At 36.4% G+C, this 24,360-nt stretch overlaps 2 protein-coding genes across 5 annotated transcripts in view; both read right to left on the bottom strand.

Moving 5' to 3' along the window:
• ANKRD12 (ankyrin repeat domain 12) overlaps nt 1-11,146 on the bottom strand; it is a 140,935-nt gene extending 129,789 nt beyond the window's left edge. For all 4 annotated transcript variants that reach the window (XM_054587368.1, XM_054587367.1, XM_054587366.1 and 1 more), the window contains exon 1: nt 10,807-11,146. The gene's annotated coding sequence lies outside the window, so the exon portion shown is untranslated. The remainder of the gene's footprint in view (nt 1-10,806) is intronic.
• A 3,170-nt stretch (nt 11,147-14,316) lies between these two features.
• NDUFV2 (NADH:ubiquinone oxidoreductase core subunit V2) overlaps nt 14,317-24,360 on the bottom strand; it is a 37,520-nt gene continuing 27,476 nt past the window's right edge. The window contains exon 8 of the mRNA XM_054587369.1: nt 14,317-14,470. Within this exon, the coding sequence (XP_054443344.1) occupies nt 14,377-14,470 (94 nt within the window). The 3' untranslated portion in view covers nt 14,317-14,376. The remainder of the gene's footprint in view (nt 14,471-24,360) is intronic.

Raw genomic sequence — 24,360 nt, forward strand, 5'->3', positions numbered from 1 at the left:
AGATAATTCAGAAGACTATGCGAAGTAAATGTATTATAAATTGTCAACTTGGTTTGGCTTTATGAGCCTATCACCTTCAAAATTTCATAAAGGTAAAGCTATGATATAAAATAGAGTAACAGTTAAATAGCCCAATCGCTTGAAATAAAAACAACCGGTATCTAGTAATCCTAGCCAAGTCTAAGGCAAAATATATTAGGAGGAATTCGGCAAAGTAAAAAATGAACTAGAACACCTGGGTTCTTGTAACTGTAAGAAACTCTTTAGGTTTCAGTTTCTTCATTTTAAAATGAGGTCCATTCCAGTTCTAAAATTCACAATTCTTTATTTTCTTCCTCTCTTTCTACAATATAAATATATTGTCAAATAAGTATTGATCTAGAAGAACTAAGTCTCCTGACTTCAAAAAAAAAAAATGAATTCAGAGTTACATTATTTAATTATGGGTATTTCCTTTAGCTATCATACCCCAGTTTGCTCATGTAATTATTGCTCATTAAACCATTTAATATTTACTAAGATAAATCTTAGAACTAAAGACAAGACACAATTCTAGCCTAAAGGGAATTTACAGTTTTTAAGGGGCAAAACACGAGTATGCTATATGAAATAATAAATACTACAGATATTATAGTACTAGCCCAAAGGGATCACCCAACTTGGGTGCTATATATAGGAGGTACAGCTGGGGAATTTCAATACAGAGATTAATAGTGGAAGAGTCTTAGGGGTAACTATGAGGCAGGTAGATGCAGATGGAACAGATTATCTATATCTATATCTAGACAGATAGATATCTGTTATCTTTATCTATATCTGTATCTATGTATAGATGGGGCTGCAGAGGAAAAAGCATGAGCACAGGTGTGAAGACACAAACCCCACAAGAAAGCAGGCCACATTGAAGGGATTGCAAAAACTGAAAAACAGTGCAGTAGAAAATAAGGCTAACAAAAGTAGCAGGGGTGGACATTATGGAGCACCTTGTCATTGTGTTGTTTGACCTTTATGATAAAAAGCAAATTAAGGCTTTTTTAAAGAAGTAGTAACACAATTCAAATAGAAAGATGCCCTTACTAAGACTTTGAAAAGCAGACTAAAGAGGAATTACCAATAGATTAAAGAGGAGACCACTTCAAGTATAATGATCAGAGTGTGAGGTAGAGAAAAATGGCAAATAAGCAAGGAGGCTAGGGTAACACCCAAGTTTCTGACTCCAGCAACAAGAAGAAAAATGCTTTGAAAATAATTTAAAAGAAGCAATTAGCATTTAATTGTATTTACCTTCTAAAAGTAATAACTACACAATACCTCAAATTTTTAAAAAATAAAATTCTCATTACTTTAGATAATGCTAACAAGAGAAATTAGAGGTAAAAAGATTTTTTGACATTGTCAAACAACTAGACCATAAAGAACCACATTCTAACAATACATTTGGAATTTTAAAAGAACTTAATATAGGCAATTATGTTTACAGCAACCTATTTGCTCTGGGTATTTAATATATACCTATATCTACATTTATTTCCAGAATTGTTAAGATGGATATATAAAATATTCAACTGCAATTGGGACACTTGGCATAAATGTCTTCTAAGGTTCTAAGATTCTAAAAATAAGTTGCTAAGTTTACTGATCTCCTAGTTTGACTACCAAGTTCTACACTGTGCCTCTTTCAGAGACCAGTAGAGGGCTGCAAAAGCTCAGAGAAAATGCATCTCTCCACTTCCTTTCAGACCCACTGCTCCACACAATTCTGCTACCAGACTAATCTTTCTAAAATAATTATTTCATTAGATTATTCTTACATCTATATCAGTTCTGTTCTGCTCTATGTACTGTTTAAGTCTGATGTTCCCTTCCCTAGGTATTGAGGTAGATTTCTTCCCCATGTATACAATCTTATTTTCAACTTCCCCTAAGTCAGACTACTCTTAACTGTGATATACAATATATACAGTTAAAATGAAAAGGTCATTGAGGTGAACTCTGAAGAAACAAACAAACTTACACAGGTCTAGAGAAAGGGAAAAGCCACTGCTGGGAAAAAGTTTACACAAAGAGAGGGAGATAGGAATTCCCCTGGGGGAGTTAGGAAACAGATCAAGGAAAGGTGTAGGGGGGGTTTCAGTTGAATCTGTAATGTCTTTAAATCTTCACCAGAGGACATTTTTTCACTGAGAAAGAGACAGACACATCAGCTGTCATACATGTTCAGACCTGGGATGGAACACACAACCTGGGTATGTGTCCTGACCCGGCATCAATCCTGCAAACTTTTCGGTCCATGGGATGACACTCCAACTAACTAACTAAGCCACCTCACCTAGGGCTGAATTTGTAATGTTTAATTCTTAACTGGTGATAAGTAGCCAGATGCTCATTTTGCTATTACCCATATCTTTTACATTATCTGAAATATTTCAAAATAAAAAAAGTTTTTGATATTGTAACTTTGCCTCCTCTCTTGTGCTCAAAAGACAAGCAGCTGATCTTTTCAACATATCATACCTCAGGTGCCATTCTAAGTACTACTCACAATTTAATGACAAATAATGCCCTATCTCACTTTTACTGCTTTCATTAAAAAATGATCAGCACATACTTTAGCCTTAAGTGAAAGGAAAGGACTTTTAATTGCTTACATAATTGGGTGTTGTTTTAATACTGGCACATGTAAATATAAGATTTGGGATAAAGGTCAAAACATAAAAATACCAGAATAGTTTATCATTATCACTGCTTTAGTAATATAAGTCCATGTTCCTGAAAACCATTATTTATGCCCAAACTCTTAAATAAGTTATAGATAGCTGAAATCATTCTCCTATGACACAGCAATGCCAATGTATTATTTCTAATCTGCCTACCATACCATGCCATACTATTCCTACCCAGGCCCAACAATAGTGTAGGTTATAACACTGCTTCGACTATAGCTCAAATTGTAGCTTCCATATGACTTCACACCAGGATTGAATTGTTTGGACTTTATTTAAGTCCTGATCTGCTACCTCATTTTTTTTCAGAATCCCACTCACTTCCCAACATAAACCTACTTACTATATAGTACACACAAGAATTCAGGGTAACTGCATATATCAGGGCGTTTAAAAGAAAACATGCTGTAAACTGGCTGAGGGTAGCAATATGTATTATCAGTAGCTCTTTTGGACAGTACAATTTAGAATTATAAACTGTTTCTTGCCAAAGTATGCTGAGAATAAAAAGCAATATGGTAATAAGTGACCAGCACAAAGTTAATTCACTGTATTCTAATAGTTGTGAGAAAGTAACAAGAAACGGGTGATACTGTGAAAACTCCAACCCCAATGGGAAAGAATACATGCATTATTTGGTTTTACTTTTAAGATAAAACATGTCCTAATATATAATCACATATATATTTCAATGATCTCCTTGCCTCCTAATTGAATTCCATGCTTCTAGAATTATTTTCTTTAAAAATGTTATTACAGCATTCCCCATTTTGGAAATTCATATTTACTAAGACCCTTATCCTAACAATCATAGCCTTTCTCATCAGTTACCCATCTTTTCTCCCTTACTCCCAGTTCATCCTTTTATGTCAGTCTGACCATTCTCCTGTCACTGACATTCTCAGTCATTCAATAAATGTATGCAGACCTTTTACAGTGTGATAGAACTGGGGTGCAACAGTGAACAACACAGAGATGATCCACATCCTCACAGGGCTTACCATGTTCCTTTCTAAACAAACTAGAAATTTGAATAATTAAATACTACTGTTGTCTTATTTCACATGTCTATGTTTTGTTCACTGAATGGAAACCCCTAAAAACACGTAGTCTCTAACACTGTCTTTGCTTGTATTTTCCCAAACACCTGCCTGAAAAATGCTGGATGGAGTGCTGTTCATAGAAGCATTTATTTAAAATTTATTAACTGAGTATGCAATGTTTAAGATCTTCTTTATTGTAGCCATAATACTTATCTGCTGTGGTAAAACTTGAAAATTCAGAAGTAAAAAGATAAAAATTCTGGTTACTTTCAAATTCAACATCCAGAGATAATCTATCACATTGTCAGAATGGACCATTCAAGAGTTTTCACTCCTTGTAAACTCCGTAATACAAAAATTATTTTCCCCTCAAAGGTTCAAAAGCAATCTATCATTTTACCCTGTCTTTTTCTATTAACATCATCAACTTCTTTGAAGGCACAGTTCTGTAAATTAGCAATACAGTCATTGATTTAAATTAAATCTCATTTGTAAAATGGAAATAAAATAAACCTCAAAGTCACCCTGGGCAGTTACTTTCCATAAAACCCACTTTTCCTGTCCCACAGAAAAAAAAAAATCCAAAACAGGAGGTAAAAGAGAACACTTTCATTATATAATTTTAAATATAATAAATTATAAATATATAAGTATGTATTTATATATAATGAGTTATAGTAGGAGGAAGGAGAACCCTTTTATTATATAATTTTAACAGTAAACATATATTAACTTTATAATCTAAAAACCCTAATAAAAATGTTTTAAAAATTGTTTACCTTCTTGATTGCCAGTTCTAGAAATTTTGAGTAAGAAACTAAGACCGAAAAAATGGCCAAAGGATATCAAGTGTCAATTCACAGAAGAGAAAGTGCAAATGATTACTTCCCCCATGTTATTAGCTAATGACCCACATTCATACCAAAAGTAAAGATAAAAGCCTTAAAATGTAAAATAAAAGTAATACAATTTAAATTTAATAACACAAATTTAAATTGTTAACCAACAACAAATAGGTATGGATTTATTTTCACTGGGTGTTTGCCAAGCTAGAGAGCTCTAAGCACCTAGAGAGGAAGAAAGAGTCACAAAGGGGTAAAAACAAAGAAAAGGAAGAATGAGTAAGCCAGTTTGCTATTAAATATTCTTGTTTACTTTCAATAACATGAGGATAAACAGAAACTTGATAAAGTATTATTTTCCTGTTCAATAGCATCTTAAAGAGAATACTCATCTTCATTCTTGGGACGTTTTAATGAATCCTGGGAAGACAGAGATAATTTCTGAGGGTTGAGTAGCAACTATTGGGTGATCAACTGAACTATAAATTTATTAATAAATTGGGTTGATCTTAAGAAAAAATTTCTCTCAAAATAATAGATTTACATTTCTGTAACACTTAAAAATTTCAAGTTAGTTCCTATGTAATCATATCTATACTGGAGATACAACAGTGACAACTTTTTGATATACTTTCATAACTAGATATGTAATATCTAGTCATATTAAAATAACATATATAAAAGTATTTAACAGTACCTAGAATAAAGAAGCTCAATAAAAGTCCTTTCCTTTGCTCACCAAGTAACTTCCAAATAGTCAAAATTAAATTTTGGTAATCAGGACTTACTTTAACTCAGAGGTTGCAAGACTTTAGACTAGAACTTCAAAACACAAACTAAGGCTTCATTCCTCATTGTTAATATTTTTGTGCAAATCATGGTATAAAGCATTCTGTAAAATTTTAATTTTCCCTCTGTCTTTAACATCATTAATCTTCACCAATTAATAAAATCATGTAAAGAATGTTTTTAGTGTTTACTTCTACGCTGCTTAAGTTTCAGAAGTAGAATAGAGTAAAAAGAAAACAGTGTGCTATGTGACTTTAGTGGAACAGAAAATAAAAGTACATGTTTCTTTTCTCTTCTTTTAGGTTTGCTAATGCTTCTTTCAAGAATGAATTTCAAAAGTCTAGCATTACTCCAGAGAATTTTAACTTGCTTCCTATCCTATCCATGGTTCATTATCAGATTTACTGATCTCACATTAACTGAGAAATTCAAAAGACGTAAGAAGTATTCATGAACTACAAAGCACTATCATTTTAAATATACTATCTTTTTTTGTTATAAACTTTTTAAAAGGTTTTACTTATTTATTTTTAGAGAGGGGGGATAGGAGGGAGAAAAAGGAGAAAAACATCGATGTGCAAGAGAGACATTGATTGATTGCCTCTCACCAGCCCCCCAACTGGGGACCTGGCCTGCAACCCAGGAATGTGCCTTGACTGGGAATTGAACCAGCAACCTTCTGTTTGCAGGCCAGCACTCAATCCAGTGAGCCACACCAGACAGGGTTAATATCCTGACTATCTTATCTTATCCTGAGTCAATATAGCTAATTCTAGGAAAAGAGCCACATATGCATAGTTTTTGTTTTCTATTAGAAGTTAGAATGCCGACAAAACTCCGATGTAGGAGGAAGAATAAACTGAAATCTGAGAAGCTACAAAGCTCTCACAACTCTTTCAAGCAATAAGGCTATATTTATCACTAATATCTGTGATATTTTCCCCAATTATGGACCAAATACAAACTGATAATCAGAAAAGTAACCATGTGTTTTGAAACAATTTTAGTATAATAAATAAATGTTAAAGAGACTGGCCAAGATGACAAAATTTTTAAATGCCAAAGAAAAATAAATGATTTTTACCCTGTAACTTGTGGCTTCATAATTTACCTCTTTTACTCATGTCAATTTGGAAGCATGTCTGTGTTTAACTTAATTTTCTAAAAACTTAAGATTGAATTTCTTAAAATTTTGGAAGGTCACATTAATTAAAAAATGTAGTCTTAGATGCTACTTTCTAATCTGGACAAAGCCAAATTTATTGCTGCTGTATCTATTCCTTTACCAAAGTCCTAAATGAGTTTCATGAGTTATCTTTCTCTTCAGTCACTGTGATTAATATGTTTCTTTAGAACAATAATTATCAAAATGAAGTTTGTTAGAACAGTCTCTTGTAATGTTAACTGTATTCCTTCAGTAGATGTTGAGAATAATTTGCTTCTGACAATTCACATAAAAAAAAAAATCACCCAACAACCATACCAGGATTTCATAGGCTTGCTGGTCTATTTTCCACAATTCTAAGAGGGTATTTATTTTTCTTTTCTTTTTGATTTCTTGACCAAGAAAGTAGAAAGTAGAATAGCCAATCCCCATGAACTCCAAAATTTAAGGAACAGTGCCTTAGAGTTTTCAAAATCATCTCACTCTTAGAGGCAGAACACAGAGAATTGAATAAGAATGGAGAACAGAACCTGTCACGTTTTTAGGACTGTGAGTATCTTATGCATCACATAAGTATGTTCAAAGCCTCATTTTCCTTAGCCATATGTTAAAACAACCATAGTATCTGTTTTACAAGGTTGTTATAAAAATTATCTGAAATATTTCACAAACTTTGAACAGATACACTTCAGATCTTCTAAATGCTCAACATATGTTTATCATAAACTTTATCTTCAAGTTTACAAATAATCTGTGTAATACTAAAATACTGACATATGGTTTCCAGTATTAGTGATTCAAAGCACTAGAAGGAAAGGTCTTTAAACTTAATAACATAAACCAATAAATAAAAACTGTCTTAATATTTCTATGTATTTTAGATCAACAAGATAACCTTAACATGAACTATTCAAAGCTGAGTTTATAAAGGAAAATGATCTTCTATTATTGCTGTATCTGGAAACTAGTGATAAAATAACACTGCAACTAAGATACTTTCACTATTACTTTTTAGAAAACCACTGTTAAACGGATTATGCATGCATGAGTGTATAGGAGAATGTTTTCAAATGCTATATGAAGAAATTTCTTATTCTCTCCAGAGGAAGTCAGGCTCTAACAACTGCATTTTTTAAAGGTTCCATAAGAGGCCTTACTAAGATTAGAACTAAGTGAGGATCAGAAAATGTTATCTACAGGGAGTTATCTGTAAAACAGCAGGTGCTGAAAACAAAGCTACGGCTAATCAAAAACCAAGGGATCTTGACATCTTGTTACACAGTAAGAACTGTATTTATTTTAAAAACAATATTACACTTGCCCTGGCTGGATGGCTCAGTTTGTTGGAGCATCTGTACACCAAAATGTTGCAGGTTCGATCCCTGGTGGGGTAGTGTATGGGAGGAAACAAATTGACGTTTCTCGCTCAGGTTGATGTTTCTCTCCAACAACCCCCACACCCCCACCACCGCTTTCTCTAAAATCAAAAAACATATCCTTGGGTAAGGATTAAAAATAATAATAACATCACTACTTTTTATACAGTATACAATGAGCTGTCTATATGAAATCACATTTGTTTCTTCCAAATCCTGTAAATTATGTAGGATAATAATTTTTTTTTTTTTTTTATTAAGAAGGCAAGGTCCTGAAAGTTAAAGTGATTTGTTAAAACCACAGTTAGGAAGTGACAAATCAAGAATTTAAACCCAGGCCTTCCACTTACATTTTAATATTCTTTCCACTACTTCTTAAAGAAAGAGGCAAATTAGCATCTTCATAGCAAGAAATCTCTAGCCCCAAACCACAGTGTTTTAACTAATTGTGCTGACATCATTAAGTCATCCCACCTTACTAGGCCTTTAATTTCTCATATGTAAAATAAGGGAAACGGATTAGAAAACTTGAGGTCCCTGCCAGTGCTAAGGATAAATCTTGAAGACTGTATTCTAAGGCATTTTACAAATACATGTTGATGTTAGTTTTAGCAACAAGTTCCAAGTCAGAAAGTACTGTCAACAGCTCTTAAGCAACCTACTACAATTACTGGACAAATTCTTCATGCCTGTCATAGATGTTTCTTCGGTATTATCAAGTTTATATACAGAAAGCAGCCTAACCCTCTTATGAACGATGACAGAAATAATTAATCCCACTAACCATCCTCTTTTTAGACTGAAATGATGCTCTTAAAACATAAGAATGGTTTAAAGAAAATTTAACTGCTATCAACTAACACCAAGAAATTTAATATTGTTTACTATTATTCTTCTTTAGAATAAAGGCCTCTTTTTCAATGAAGTGTTTTCCAAATATCCCTACTAACTACCATTTCTCCAACCTATCTCAGAATAATCTGTCACATTTTCAACCAATTCTATAGGAAAAAAAGTAATATAGAAGTATCTTAAAAAATGTCTTCCTTTTGAATTCATTCCACTGGTTGGGCACTCATCTCAACAAACGGAAGGAGGGAAGGAGGGATCAAGCTTGACTGCACAACATATATTCACCTAAGTTCCTTCCTTATCGGAGTACGTTCTCTCTACTCTTCTTCAAATATTCTTCATGGAATACACACCCTGAGATTTTCACTTTCCCAGCTCCACTGTTCATAAAACCATTCTAGCAACAACAATGAAAACCATGAAGGTTAAGAACATTAAGAGCATTCTGCTTTATTTTTTTCAAACTTTTCCTTCCATGAATACCACTTAACTTAGTTTATACTTCATTTTAACACCTTGTCTGTCCCTAAAATAGAACGCATACCCTGAGTAGTTAAGCCTGACCTTAGTCAAACTATATGCAGACCTTTAGATTGTAGTTAGTGCTTTTGTCAACTATAAAATATCTTTAACTAGTAAAACGTTTCTCCTCTTGCCTAAAATCTGGAGAAACATTTCAAATCTTTAAATGTTTTTGCGTTTAGCCCAAATTAAAGACGATTCCCAACAGCATAATTAGTTAACATACCGACTTGATCTTACACAGTGGACATTCTCTCATTTTGTTTTTAAGCCACTTGGCACCAATAGAACATTGAAAAGTAAGAACATTCCGCCAGTTCTTAGCTAATCTCCAGGAAAGCTTTTGTATAATGATTGAAGAAACTGAAGCAGATCAGTGCCCAAGATTTATAACAGCTTTTTTGAGCATATGTTTTTAATAAATATTTTTTTAAAAAATAGCTACTTTATTAGTTCGTCTTCCTTTATAATTCACATAAACCATTTTTAAAATAAAAAAATATATAGATGACTGAGAACACAGTTCCATTCCAACTCCAGGACTAGAGATAGTAATTCCAAAGCGTCACATATCACTGGACCTGCAACCCATTTCACCCGCGGATGTCCAGTGGAAATGACAACCTCGATGACTACACTGCTTAAAATGTTTCCTACGGTTTCAACTGGTGCAATAGTGTTAACTTCCCATCCTAATCGGTTTCTCTTTCTTACTGTTATTACAACAGCTGTCAACGGGGCTTCGGTAACCTCTTTGTACAACCGTTTATTCAACGCTTTGAGATCCGCCAGGATACGTCTCTCCATATTACACCTCAAAATAAGATCTAAGAACCCGATGTGCTCTAAACGTCTAAGAACACCATTCGAATAAGCACTCACAGAACGATGAAGAGAACCGAATGACCAATGCGGCAAGGACAGATGACACTGGCGTTTAAGACACGACTGCAGCGCTGCCGCTCTCCTTCCCCGTGAGATTATTAGAGTGACAATCTTCCTTCCCTCTTCATCCACCTCTTCCCGACCCCCAGTACCTCCGATGTTCCCTCCGGCAGGGACCGCGGCGGTCTCCGGCTGGCAGGCGCGCGCAGCGGTCTGGGCGCGTCCCCACCCCCGCCTAGACTCGACCCGCCCCGCTGGGTCCGGCCGCGGCAAGCCGGCGGCGCCCTGTCGGGCCGCGCACACTCGCACGCACACGCTCCTCCCGGCCCCGCCATGTTCCGAGAGGCGGCGACGGCAGCTCAGCCCCGAGAACGAGGAGTGGTGGCTGGGGACACCCAACTGAGATCTCGCCCCTCGTGGTGCCCCTAACCCTGCTGGCAGCTGCCAGCTGCACGGCGGCTTCTCGGCACTCCTGGAGGGGCGGCGGCGGGCGGGGCGGACCCGCGCCCAGGCCACTAACGGCCTGTCACCGTCAGCCCTGCGGCTCCACAGGCCGCGCCAGGACGGGAGGTGCGGAAAGGAACGAGGTGGGCAAGGCGCGTCCCTTACCTTGTTTGGGGAGGGAGGACCGGGAGCTGCGCAGAACTGAGGGGGTCTCCTCCCGGGCGCCAGGGACTGGGCTCGAAACCGCGCCCCTTCTTCCTCCTAGCCTGTCGCCACGCCCCCCTCACCCTCACGGACCCGAGGCACAGTGGACGCAGGAAGCTTTAGCCCCTGAACGAGTGCTTAGGTGTTGCCGTTGCTGTCGTTGTCTTCGTCGCCGCTGCAACCGCCACTAACACCACCGACGCCGGGCTTAAAAACATCTCCGGTCTCGGTCTGTCTCTCACCACAGCCTCCTCGCTCGCACGGCAGCGTCGCCCCGCGATTGGCTACGGTGCGCCCATGTGACTCCGCGGGCACGGGACTCTCGGTGAGACCACCCCGCCCCTTCCGTCAGCCCCTCCCCACTGCCCCGCCTCTCTTTCAGCTCTATGCCAGCCTTGGGGCGGGGAAGTCAGAACGTACCAAGTGGGAGGAGGTGGGGGAGGTGCAGTCCGGAACTGCTGCCTGCTTGCTTGTCGCTGTCCCCTACCCCACCCAGTTGTCACTGCTTTCCCTCCGGCCCTAGAAGGAAGGATTCAAAAAGTAAGCCAGGAAGCAGAGCAGGCGTCGCTGACGCTGCTCGACCAGTAGCAGCTTTTTGTGGCGACCAGGTCAATGGGTAGTAGTGCAAACTTCTGGAAATGGCGGCGGCATCGAAGAAAAATATCTGCATAGGGTATTCACGTTATCTTTGCAGGGGCGGGTGGACGAGTTTGTGTTCTCGATGCAGCCACCTCGGCTTGAGGCAAAGGAGGGTTGTCTACGGCTATATTCGTGGCTACGGACTGCTGACTCCTAGACTCCGGTGCGTCTGGGCAAAGGGAGAACGTCAACATAGCCCTAGCCCGAGTCACAGTGCGCCTGCGCGGCAGCACCTCTGCTTGAGTCCTTGAGGACCCGACGCGCAGCTCAGCAGCTCAGCGGGGCGGCTGCATGCTCACTTTTACCTGTGCCAGGTGGGTCTGCACTGCCGTCTGGAAAGGACAGGAACTTGCACTTGCAACGGAGACAGCACAGACTCCATAATACGCTCTCTCCCATTCACATCTTCTAATGACATTTTTAAAGAAATTTACGTGCATTTTTCCACATCCAAGTTGGTATTTCAGAAGAAATTTAGCGAGTACCAGAGAAGAGTGCGTGCGGAAAATTTTCCGTCCCCAGCAACGGGTACTGACTTCCTTCTGGACACATTTTATTTACATTGAGGTTAATTTACTACAATTTGTACATGCTTTCCTTTAACACCAAAGGGGTTACATAATCGGAGGGAAACCATTTTATTCTGACCTTTCCGGATACTATTTACATCGAGGTTAATCCTTGATTTTAACCACCAAAGGGATTATAACTGGAATGAAACCTCCTTCATCATTAGTAATGGCGTCTATGCTACAACCCATTTGTGACTTAATGAGTACAGTTACAAATTTGTCACTAATCGCAGATGATGTAACATCTCAAACTTGACAGAAAGCTAAATCCCAACAAGTTACTACATAAAGCATAAACCTGCATTAAATAACAGTATTTTTTTGTTTCCTAGTTCCCTATTTTCCTACTCTGAATCATAGGTCCAATAATAATATTGAGAACACCTTGTGGCTACAGGTGGAAAACTACTAAATTTGGATATTCATGGCATGAAATACAAAGACAAAACAAGTCTACTAGAAATTTAACTCTGACATTGCTTATTTCATTAAATTGGTTCTCATTTAAGTCACTGTCACAGACGTTGACTACTATTGATGGCAATGGCAATACCTACTTCTATAGCACTAAGTACCTAACTCTAAAATTGAAAGGTAGCTAATCTTGAATTTGCTAAAATGAATATACTATTTTTATGGCAACAGATATATGTTCAACGTTATTAAAATCACTGAATACAGGGAAGACTCAGAGGCAACCATGATGCAAGGGACTGTATTGACTGACTATGCTCAATCAAGTTGCAAAAAAATCCTTAATGAAGCTCACCTTAAGATTATAAATCAGCAATTATTTGTTATTTAAAAGATCCAAAAGAAACGTATGAAGGCAAGAGGAGCCAATCTTCCTTTTCAATGTAAAACCTTACTAGAGAATTCTTATTAGAGATATTACAGATAGAAGTCTCAAAAGCAGCCTGAAGAAAATTAGTCTAAATCCTCAAGCAAGTTTTGCATAGCCTGGTCTTCTGTTAGTTCAAGTCCTAGAACCCATCTTCAGCAAGTGGGTAAAATGTCTGTCTTCCTAACATTACCAGAAAGGTCAAGGACCCTAAGCATTAAACATCATCACTCTTAGCCCAAGTTAAATTTCATCACATTTATCTAGGGATATTATTAGAAGGCACCAAAAATGGATGTATTTGATATCTGAGCTAGAATCCATTTGGCAAAATTTACTCACCATCTTACTTAGACCTTCACACCCTTAGAATCAACGACTCGTGTTTTACTACAGTAAGTCCAGTTAAATCAGATCATTTGAAAAAAACATTTCAGGAAGGTGAATGTAATAAATTAAAAATATAATATCAGAACATAAGAATTGTCTGTAGCAATGGCACCTTCCAGTTACAGCAAGTAATTCTGCAAATTCAGTAGCTTCTCCCCTAGTATCTTTCAGTACTGGCTCAAAAACAAAACCACCACCAAATAGTTATTAGATTCTTTGCCCACAGGAAGGATGAAAAGTTGAAATGTTAGTTTACTCTTGCCATTAAACAGCAATAAGTAAATTTCTTCTCCAAATACACCTTTTTAAAAAACAGCACAGTTAAGAACTAAGAAGAATGAGGGGTGAGTGGTGCTAAACACATAGGCCAGGACATAGTTGTCATCTCCTGCTACTGTAAATTGATAAGGAAATTTTAATCATTGTGTTCACATACATTTTGGAACCATCATGGATTATTATAATGAAATTTTACCTGCCAGGTGTTTTTAAAGGCTATTCTGAAAAACATTAAAAGCAGTGTTTTAATGGTAAATATTATAGAATTTTCAAGAAAAACAGGCAAAAAAATTTAAAAAGACTCAAATGATCAAGAGACAACTACTCTGTCCTTATACCTGCTTGAAGTATCAGTTACCAATTGGGTATACCGTTGGATATACAGTAAAACTGTGTGCTGTAAATACAAAAATGTTTAAACGGTACAATGACATATACGAAGTTTACAGAAAGATCATGTTCACTTAAGACTTGCCTGTGGCTAAAGATGGAAAAACAAAATGTATTTGAAATTTGAATTTTTATTTCACAATAATCTAGTATTATTGATAAAAATGACCTGGCAGTTCAAAATAGGGGACTGGAGTTACTATTAACTAGATTATGGAATAATGTCTTCACAGTTAGCCATAGATAGCAGAAAATTTTTAAATGGAGCTCTGACATTTTGACATGGTACTTACAGAGGTGCATGTTGCTAGGTTACCACCAAGGTGTATACAGGTTGAAATGAACAAATAATATTAAAAATTTATGTGTAGGAGATTCATATTTTATTTCTCCAGTGACATAGTTACAATTAAATATAAATCAAAGGCCTGCTTGCACACCAAAGCCGGGTCCTTTGGGTGGTTCAGTCAAAGAGGTGAGACCTCCAGCTGGCTCACAAGAGAAGCGTCCACTCCTGAAGAGAAAAACAAGTAAAATTAAAGTGACTATTAATGATTACCATTTATAAATTTTTACTTAAAAATTTGTAATTATTACCTCACAACAGCCCAGTTAAATAACTATTTCTCCCCCAAGATCTAGCATAGATTATTTAATCCAAACATTTCAACTGCTACAAGATTTTCTCTTCTTAAACACGAAAACTGACTAATCGAGTATCTTATAATTATAAAAATAACTCACTATAATTATAACACTAATACTAGTTCCCATTTATTGATCAGTGTATATACCTTATTAGTTCATTTAATCTCAACAATGCCATGAGACAAGTGATACTGGCTTTATTTTACAGATAGAGAAAGCAAAGTCTCGGGGGAATCAGCAACTGCCTGAGAATCAGAACTTAACTACAGGAAAATAACCCAACCCAGAGGACATTTTTTAAAATCATACTTTCTTATATTTGAATTTTATTTAGATTGAGATTTGTCACAGTGAACAGAAGGGAACACATACTTCTGTATTTGAAAGTAAACAGGAAATGGAAGATTTGGGAGGATGTCCCTTAGAAGTAGTAAAGACAAATCTATTTGTACTTAGGTTTTTATTTTACTTTTTTAAAGACTTTATTTTTAGAGGGGAAGGGAGGAGAAAAAAGAGAGAAACATCAGTGTGTGGTTGCCTCTCACGTGCCCTGTACTGGGTGTCAGGCCTGCAACCTAGGCATGTGCCCTGATTGGGAAATGAACCAGCAACACTTTGGTTCTCAGGGTGGTGCTCAATCCACTGAACCACACCAGCCAGGGGTGTACTAACACAGGATCCAAATCAAGGTTTCTAACAGCCACAAAGGAAACAAGAATAGGTCCTTATGTAGGAATCTATGAAGAGAAGTTACACAGAGGTAGAACCTGTCTTTTCTGTTTCACCCCCATACATACTTTCCCAGGTAATTGCTCACCCTCTCTTACTAGAACCTAGTTCAGCACCTATTCCGATTTCATCCTTCCTATTCCCTAGCTTTGTTAATTTACTTTGTTACTCCTACAGATTTTAGCTGAAGAATTAGTTCAATTTACATCTTTTTACTCCTTCTGGCTTTGCCCTTCACATACTGTCATCAATCCTGTAAATCTCTTTTTAGAGTCCTAGAAAATGTTTTTGGTTGAGGGGAGAGGAAAGTGATCCACATAATCATTTATTAGATATTTCTAGCTATTAAATTACATAATGCAAGTAACTAAGCAGAGTACTGTTACACAGTAGAGTAGCAAAGAATGCCTGAAAAGTCAGAAATTAGTTAATATTTTTGCATTGTAGGTCATAATGAAAACCAGATTAAAAAAAGACCCTGTGTACTATGTGTCAGAGCCTGAAACTGTTGTAGTGTAAGTGGCAAAATCACATTTAACTTCAATAAAAAACAATACTTGGCTTTGTAATTTTTTTTATAAGTAATAACAAAGGCATACCTGCTGTTCTTTGACTGCCAATGAAATAATGAAATGAATTCATTGTGAAGAACCTTTCTTCTTTTTTATAGGTTCCCTCTTATGGCTTAAGCTCAGCTACCCTCTTTACCCAACACAAAGGGCCAATTTAAGGTTATGAAAACCAAAGTTTCTGGAACAATAAATGGGAGAAATAACTGTACATTGACTGAGCTCTTCACAGGATTATAGAATTTTATGTAAGAAAGTTATTTTAAGAATAACCTGGTCCAGTTTCCTAAAGTTTGTTCCATGAAATGACGTCCCATGACATACCCTAGGGGAAATAGGAGTTCCAGCGTCCACTATGTCTGCCTGCAAACTTTCTCCTTTCCCCACCATTCACAAAATGCACATTAAAATATTATAAAGGCCGTAAAGTCTTCCAGTAAAGCCTACAAACTTTAATTTACTGGTCGTGTAATTTTCCCCCTCATTTATCTGTAAACATGCTTCACAACACAAATAAACACAGCAGTGATACAGCCCTATTCATTCACCTGACAGCTGCAATTTACACTACTAGGGTTTTCACATAATGAAAGACAAAAAATGATTTCCCTGACAATTTATGATTACAATGCCATCTATTAATCACCTGTTCTACTCACCACAATTCAAAAGGTAAAGCCGGTTTTTTAGCCATTCCAACGCTATTTGTACATTTATCATTTTAACTCATTTGCAGTCTAGAAAACTTGGCTGTACATACAGTATATTTTTTAAATTTTTTCTTTAATAAGAGAAAGTTTATTTAGAAAAGTCACAAAGGTAGAAGAAATGAACCATAGAAGAAATGTGCTCAGGAGGTAAGTAACAGACAAAAAATAAATGGGGGGGGGGGGTGCTTGGAGCTTAGGAGAAAGAGGTAAGGAAAACGTACCTGGGGTAAGGGACTGGGTAAAGGTGTGGGGGTGCTCCATAGAGGAAGACACCTTATATAGTTTTTATGGATTACAAAAAGTTCTTTTAAAAAACAACCTACTTAATAAAATTAAGTGTTTATATTTAAAAATATTGTTGAGATATACACACCACCATCTCTACTTTTAGTATAAAAAAACCAAAAGTGACTTTATTGTCTAGAGTCATCCATTGGCCACTACCCATATATCTTCATATATACTTTTTTAGCCCATGTATTTTTTTTTACAATTATGTACCCCACAAAATTCTGCAAAATTTAAGATGTCTTTATAGAACTAAACATGAGAATTCAAATTGGATTCAAAATTACTTTTAGCTAATCGATACTGAAAAACTTCGATGTTAGTTAATAATTTGAAAATGAGTTTAAGAGTTATTTTCAGTACTTTAACTGAAAATAAGAACAATCAGCATTTATTAACGTCAAAATAAAGAGTATTTTCAGTTTACTATTTTCTTTCTTCTAGCCATGATTTCCTAAAGATTAAAATGCAGTTTTGAACTGCACAGAGGCATCACTCTTAGTACTAATTTTTGCCAGGGTAGACCTCATAGTGTTACTCAGAAATCAGACTACTGAACCATTACTCAAAAGCTCACAATGAGCACCTCTTTCAAACAGGTAAGCAGAAAGGTTTAGTATAAAAATACTTATAATTGTAATTTGGGTATTACTATCATCACAGTATCTCTCATTATCCTATATATCCAAGACATTAACTTTGGGAAAAAGAGGGGAAAGTCTTGTTTTCTTTTGTTGGGAAGACATTCTAGAATTACCATGTCCAAATACAATCTTCCATAGCCAACATCATACTAAATGGGCAAAAACAAGTGTTTCCTTTAAAATCATAAATAAGACAGGGATGTCTGTGGTCACCTCCCATTCAACAGAGTACTAGAAGTTCTAGCGACAACAATCAGACAAGACATAAAAGGCATTTGAATTGGAAAGGAGGGAGTAAAGTTGTCCTTATTAGCAGATGGCATAATATTGTACAAAGAAGACCCTAAAGAGTCCACCAAAAAGCAACTTGAGCTAATAAATGAATTCAATAAGGTAGCAAGATACAAATATATTTCAGAAATTTGTGGCATTTTTGAACTATCAGCGAAACTAAGAACACAATCTCACTTATTATTGCAACAAAAAATAACTAAATAAGATATCTTGGAATAAATTTAACCAAGGAAGTAAAAAACCTATACTTGGAAAACTACAGGACACTGAAGAAAGAAACTGAAGAAGATACAAATAAGTGGAAACATATACTGTGTTTATAAATTGGAAGAATTAACATCATTAAAATGTCTGTACTACCCAAAGCGATCTATAGATTCAATGCAATCCTTATTTAAAATACCAATGGCATATTTCACAGATCTAGAACAAATATTCCAAAAATTTATATGGAACCAAAAAAAAAAACCCCAAACAGCCTCAGCAATCTTTAAGTTTATCTTTATTGTATTTCTCCCATTACTATTAGTTCCCTTACACCGCTCTACCTCCAGCCATCACTACAATGCTCTCCATGTTCATGAGTCCTTTTCCTTTTTGCTCAATCCCTCCACCTCATAACCTGTCCCACTCCCACTAGCTGTCAACTGATCTTCATCTATGGGTCTGTCACTCTTTTGGTTGTTAGTTCAGTTTGTTCATTAGATTCCACATATGAATGAAATCATACGGTATTCATCTTTCTCTGACTGGCTTATTTCATTTAACATAATGTTCTCCAAGTCCATCTATACTGTTGCAAAGGGTAAAATTTTCTTCTATTTTACAGCTGAGTAGAATTCTATTGTGTGAATGTCCCACGTTCTTTTATCCACTCATTCACGGATGGATACTTGGGCTGCTTCCATACCTTGGCAACTGTAAATAATGCTACAATAAACATAGGGGTGTTTATGTTCTTTTAATGTTTTCGGTTCCTTCAGATATATTCCCAGAAGTGGGACCACTGGGTTAAAAGGCAGATCCATTTTTAATTTTTTGAGGTATCTCCATATTACTTTCCATGGAGGCTACATCAAACGTGCATTCCCACCAACAGTGCAAAACGGAACCTTTCTCCTCATCCTTGACAGCACTTGTTGTTTGTTGATGATAGCCACCATTTCTGACGGATACATGATGGTATCTCATTGTGGTTTTAATTTGCATTTCTCTGATGATTAGTGATGTTGAGCATTTTTTCTTGTTTATATTGGCCATCTGTATGTCCTCTTTGGAGAAGTGTCTCTTCAGATCCTTTGCCCATTTTTTAACTGGGCTGTTTGTTTTTGTGATTTTTTTTTAAGAACTTTATAAATTTTGGATATTAACTCCTTATCAGATGTATCAGCAAATATGTGCCACCATTCTGTAGGTTGTCTTTTTATTTTGTTGATGATTTCCTTTGCTGTGCAAAAACCTTTTAGTTTGATGTAGTCCCATTTGTTTATTTTTTCTTTTGTTTCCCTTGCCTGGGGAGATATGTCTGATAAAGTATTTCTATAAGCAATGTCCAAGATTTTGCTGCCTATGTTTTCTCCTAGGATCTTTATGGTTTCAAGTCTAGCATTTAAGTCTTTGATCCATTTTGAATTTATTCTTGTGTGCTGTGTAAGAAAGTGGTCTAGTTTCATTTTTCTGCATGTATCTGTCCAATTTTCCCAACACCATTGATTGAAAAAACTATCTTTAGCTCAGGATGTGCTTGCTTCCTCTGTCAAACACTAACTGACTATAATAAAGGTATGGATTTATTTCTGGGCTCTCTATTCTGTTCCATTGATCTACGTGTCAGTTTTTATGCCAGTACTAGGCTGTTTTGATTACTATGGCTTTGTGGTATAGTTTGACATTAGGTAGCTTGAATCTTCCAATATTGTTCTTCTTTCTCAGGATCACTGTTGCTATGCGGGGCCTTTAGTGTTTCCATATAAATTTTTGAAATATTTGTTCTAGTTCTGTGAAATATGTCATCGGAATCTTGATAGAAATTGCATTGACTCTATAGATTGCTTTGGGTACCATGGACATTTTAATGATATTAATTATTCCTATCCATGAACACAGTATGTGCTTCCATTTGTTTATACCTTCTTCAATTTCTTCCTTCAGGATCTTATAATTTTCTAGGTAAAGTTTTTTTACATTGTTGGCTAGGTTTATTTCTAAGTATTTTATTCTTTTTGTAGATTGCAACAAAAGAATAGGATTGCTTTCTTAATTTCCCCTTCTGTTAGTTTATTATTAGCCTCAGCTATCTTAAGAAAAAAGAACAAAGTTGGAGGGATCAAATTACTGGTATCAAACTATACTGCAAGGGCACTGTAAACCAAACAGCCTGGTAATAGCATAAAAACAGGCATATAAATCAATGGAACAGAACCAAGAAATGGTTGTTGGGAAAGCTGAGCAGGTACATGCAAAAAAATGAAACTAGACCACCAATTTCACTCCACACCAGAATAACCTAAAAATTGATGAAAGACTTAAATATTAAAACTTAAATATTTAAGTTTCAAAACCATAAAAATCTTAGAAGAAAACATAGTAAGTAAAATCTCAGACATCTCTCACTACCATATTTTTGCTGAAATATCTCCTAGGACAAGGGAAATAAAGGAAAAAACTAAACAAATGGGACTACATCAAACTAAAAAGCTTCTGCACAGCAAAGGAAACCACAAACAAAATGAAAAGGGAACTCACTGTATGGGAAAACATATTTGCCAATAATGAGTCTGATAAGGGGTTAATTTACAAAATATATAAAAAGCTTGAATAACTCAACACCAGGAAGATAATTCATTTAAAAAATGAGCAAAGGACCTGAACAGACACTTCTCCAAAGGACATACAGAGGGCCAGAAGACATGAAAAAATCAGAGATGCAAATTAAAACCACAATGAGATACTACCTCACAACTGCCGGAATGGCTACCATCAATAAATGGACAAACAGTGATGGTGAGGCTGTGGAGAAAAGTGAACCCTAGTGCACTGTTGGTGGGAATGCAGACCGGTGCAAGCCACTGTGAAAAACAGTATAAAGTTTCCTTAAGAAATTAAAAATGGAACTTCCTTTTGACCCAGCGATCCCATTCCTGTGAATATATCCTAATAATCCAAAATCGCCAGTTCAAAAGAATATATGCACCCCTTTATGTTTCTAGCAGCATTGTTTATAATACAAGTGCCCATCAATACATGACTAGACAAAAAAAGGCTGTGGTACATTTACACAATGGAATACTTATAAGGCTGTAAAAAAGGAAATCTCAATTTTACAATAGCATGGATGAACCTAGAGGCTCTTATGCTAAGTGAAATAAAACAGTCACATAAAGACAAATACCATGTGATCACACTTATATATGGAATCTAATGAAAAAATAAAGTGACAAACAAAATAGAAACAGGCATGGATACATAAAACAGACTTACAGCTGTCAGGGGGGAATGATGAGAACTGGATGAAAAAAAGTGAAGGGATTAGCCAAAGAATGCATATGCATAACCCACAGACACAGACAACAGTGTGGTATTGGCCAGAGGGGAAGGGGGGTGGGGCTAGGTCAAGATAAGCAAAGGGGGAGGGGAAGAGAAACATCTATAATAGTGTCAACAAGTTGAAAAAATACAATCTTTATATATACCGTTGGTAGAACTTTTGCAATTATTGAAAAATAAGGCTTATATCTACTTGTTAAACAAAAGCTGATAAGTTGAAAATAAAGAGGTTCAGAAACCAATAACTCTAAATAAAGTCTCTGGCTTAGACCTAGAACACTGTCAAAAAAATCTCAGTGATTTTTACTCAATTACTGATTAGCAACATTCCAATTATAATTAGTTGTTGAAAATGCTTAACTGTGGTACTAAGTTCCTGCTTATTAATGTTAAAATACAATAATGTTATAACACCTCCTATATTAAACACAACAAAGTAATTTCACCGCTGGTAATCTCATGTAGACTTACGGCTTTAAATACCATCTATAACAACTTATGAATCCCTAACTCATATTACCAACTCTAATCTATTCCCTAAATTTCAGGCTCATTATCTACCTTTAAGCATTCTACCGTGGATGTCTAGTAGGCATCACAAACTTAAAATGTACAAAACAAAGTGACTTTTCTTCCCCAGACTTGCTCTACCCAAATATTCTCCATTTTAGTTAAAGGAATCACTTATGTGCTCAGACCAAAAAGCTAGAAATCACTCATAATTCCTTTGCTCCACAATATCTACTAAATCTTAAAATATTCTCCATTCAACTAGGACAATAATTTTAACAAGACCACTCTATCAATTCTTACTAGAAAGATCCCAACAACAGCTTTTTATTATATTTAGGATTCAACTCAAATTACTTATCTGGACACCTATCTACCTCACTGACCCTTTCCACCACTTTCTTACTACTTCACTGCAAACCATAATGTCATCTCCTGTTTCTTCCAGGGCCTTATTAGAGCCTCTCCCCACTTCCTGGGACATTGTTCCTCCAGTTCTTTACATGGTTTCTTTGGGCTTATCATTTAGGTCATGGCTCAAATGTCACCACCTCAGAGAGGCCCCTCCTGACTAAATTTACCCCCAATCATTGTTGATCTCCTAACTCTGCTTTGTCTTAGCATTAATTACTCATATTAGTTGTCTATCTCCATCACTAGAATATAAAATATCTGACCATTTTACCTTGTTTATAATTGCATGCAAAACCTAAAATAGTGTCTGGCACAGAGCATGCACCCAGAAATATTTGTGAAATAATGAATGGTGAGGGAATGCAATAAAGTAGACAATGCAACTATCTTTCTATCTGTGTGGCAAGATACTAATGTTGTATTAATATTGTAATTGATAGAAGGGAAGGAGGTTCTAAGTGGCAAGTATATGACTATGGAATTATAAACACCAAGAAAAGGTGATATCTAGAAAAGTATAAAATGGAGTAAAAATAGCCTCTTCAACAAAGGGTATAGGGAGAGCTGACCAGCTGCATGCAAAATATTGAAATTCAACCACCAGCTTACACCATACACATAAATAAATTCAAATGGATAAAAGACTTAAATACAAGTCATGACACCATAAAAGTCCTAGAGAACATAGGCAGGAAACTCTCAGATATCCCAAGCAGCAATTTTTTCACCGATACATCCCCTAGAGCAAGGCACATAAAGGAAAGAATAAACAAATGAGACTTCATCAAAACAAGAAGCTTCTGCACGGCTAAAGAAAACATCAGCAAAATGAAAATGGAACAAACCATATGGGAAAATGTATGTGCTAATGAAACCTTGGACAAGGGTTTGAGCACCAAAATACATAAAGAACTCGCACGACAAACAATCCAATTAAAAAATGGGCAAAGGACCTCAACAGACACTTCTCCAAGGAGGACATACACAGAGACATATGAAATGATGCTCAGCATCACTAGCCTTCAGAGAAATGCACAAAACCACAAGGAGACACCACTTCGAACTGATCAGAATGGCCATCATAAACAAATCAACAAACAAGTGCTGGTGAGGTTGTGGAGAAAAGGGAACCCTAATACACTGTTTGTTGGTGGGAATGTAGACTGGTGGAGCCACTGTGAAAAACAGTTGGGAATTTCCTCAAAAAGCTAAAAATGGAAATGCCTTTTGATCCAGTGATTCCACTGCTGGGATTATACCCTAGAAATTCCAAAATATCTTTCAAAAGAACCCATGCACCCCAATGTTCGTAGCAGCACAATTTACAACAGGCAAGTACTAGACACAACCTAAATGCCCATCAATAAATAAGTGGATCAAAAAACTATGGTACAATTACACAATAGAATACTATGCAGCACAAAGAAAGAGCTACTACCCTTTGCGACAGCATAGATGGAACTGGAGAGCATTATATTAAGCAAAATAAGCCAGGGGGTGAAAGATAAATACCATATGATCTCACCTATAAGTGGAACCTAATCAATAAGATGACCTAGTAAGAAAAATATAACCAGCAACATTGAAAGAAAAAAACAGAGTAATGAGAGGGAAGGAGGGTGGGGGGTAACGGGGAAAAGAAGTGGAAGAGTCAAATGAAGGAACAGGTATAAAGGACCCATGGACAAAGCCAAAGTGGGGAAGGATTGAGGGTGGGGTTGGGAGTGGGTGGGGCAGGGGAAAGTGGTGGCAGGAAAATGGAGACAAACGTATTTGAACAATTAAAAAAAAAGGTAAAACCAAGAATTAAAACAAATAAACAAAGAAAGAAACCAAGTAGATTTTATGAGGAAATCTGCACTTAACATTTTAAAACAAAGTGCCCAGTCCTGGCTGTGTAGCTGAATTGGTTAGACCATCATCCTATATGCCAGGGTTGCAGGTTTGAACCCTGGTCAGGGCAAATACAAGAATCAACCAATGAGTGTGTAAGTGGAACAAGAAATCAATGTTTTTCTCTCTCTCCCATTCTCTCTCTAAAAACACCAATTG

The sequence above is a fragment of the Pteronotus mesoamericanus genome, unplaced genomic scaffold (assembly GCF_021234165.1).
Source record: "Pteronotus mesoamericanus isolate MK-2021 breed Mesoamerican mustached bat unplaced genomic scaffold, CSHL_Meso_final scaffold_118, whole genome shotgun sequence".
Lineage (NCBI taxonomy): Eukaryota > Metazoa > Chordata > Mammalia > Chiroptera > Mormoopidae > Pteronotus > Pteronotus mesoamericanus.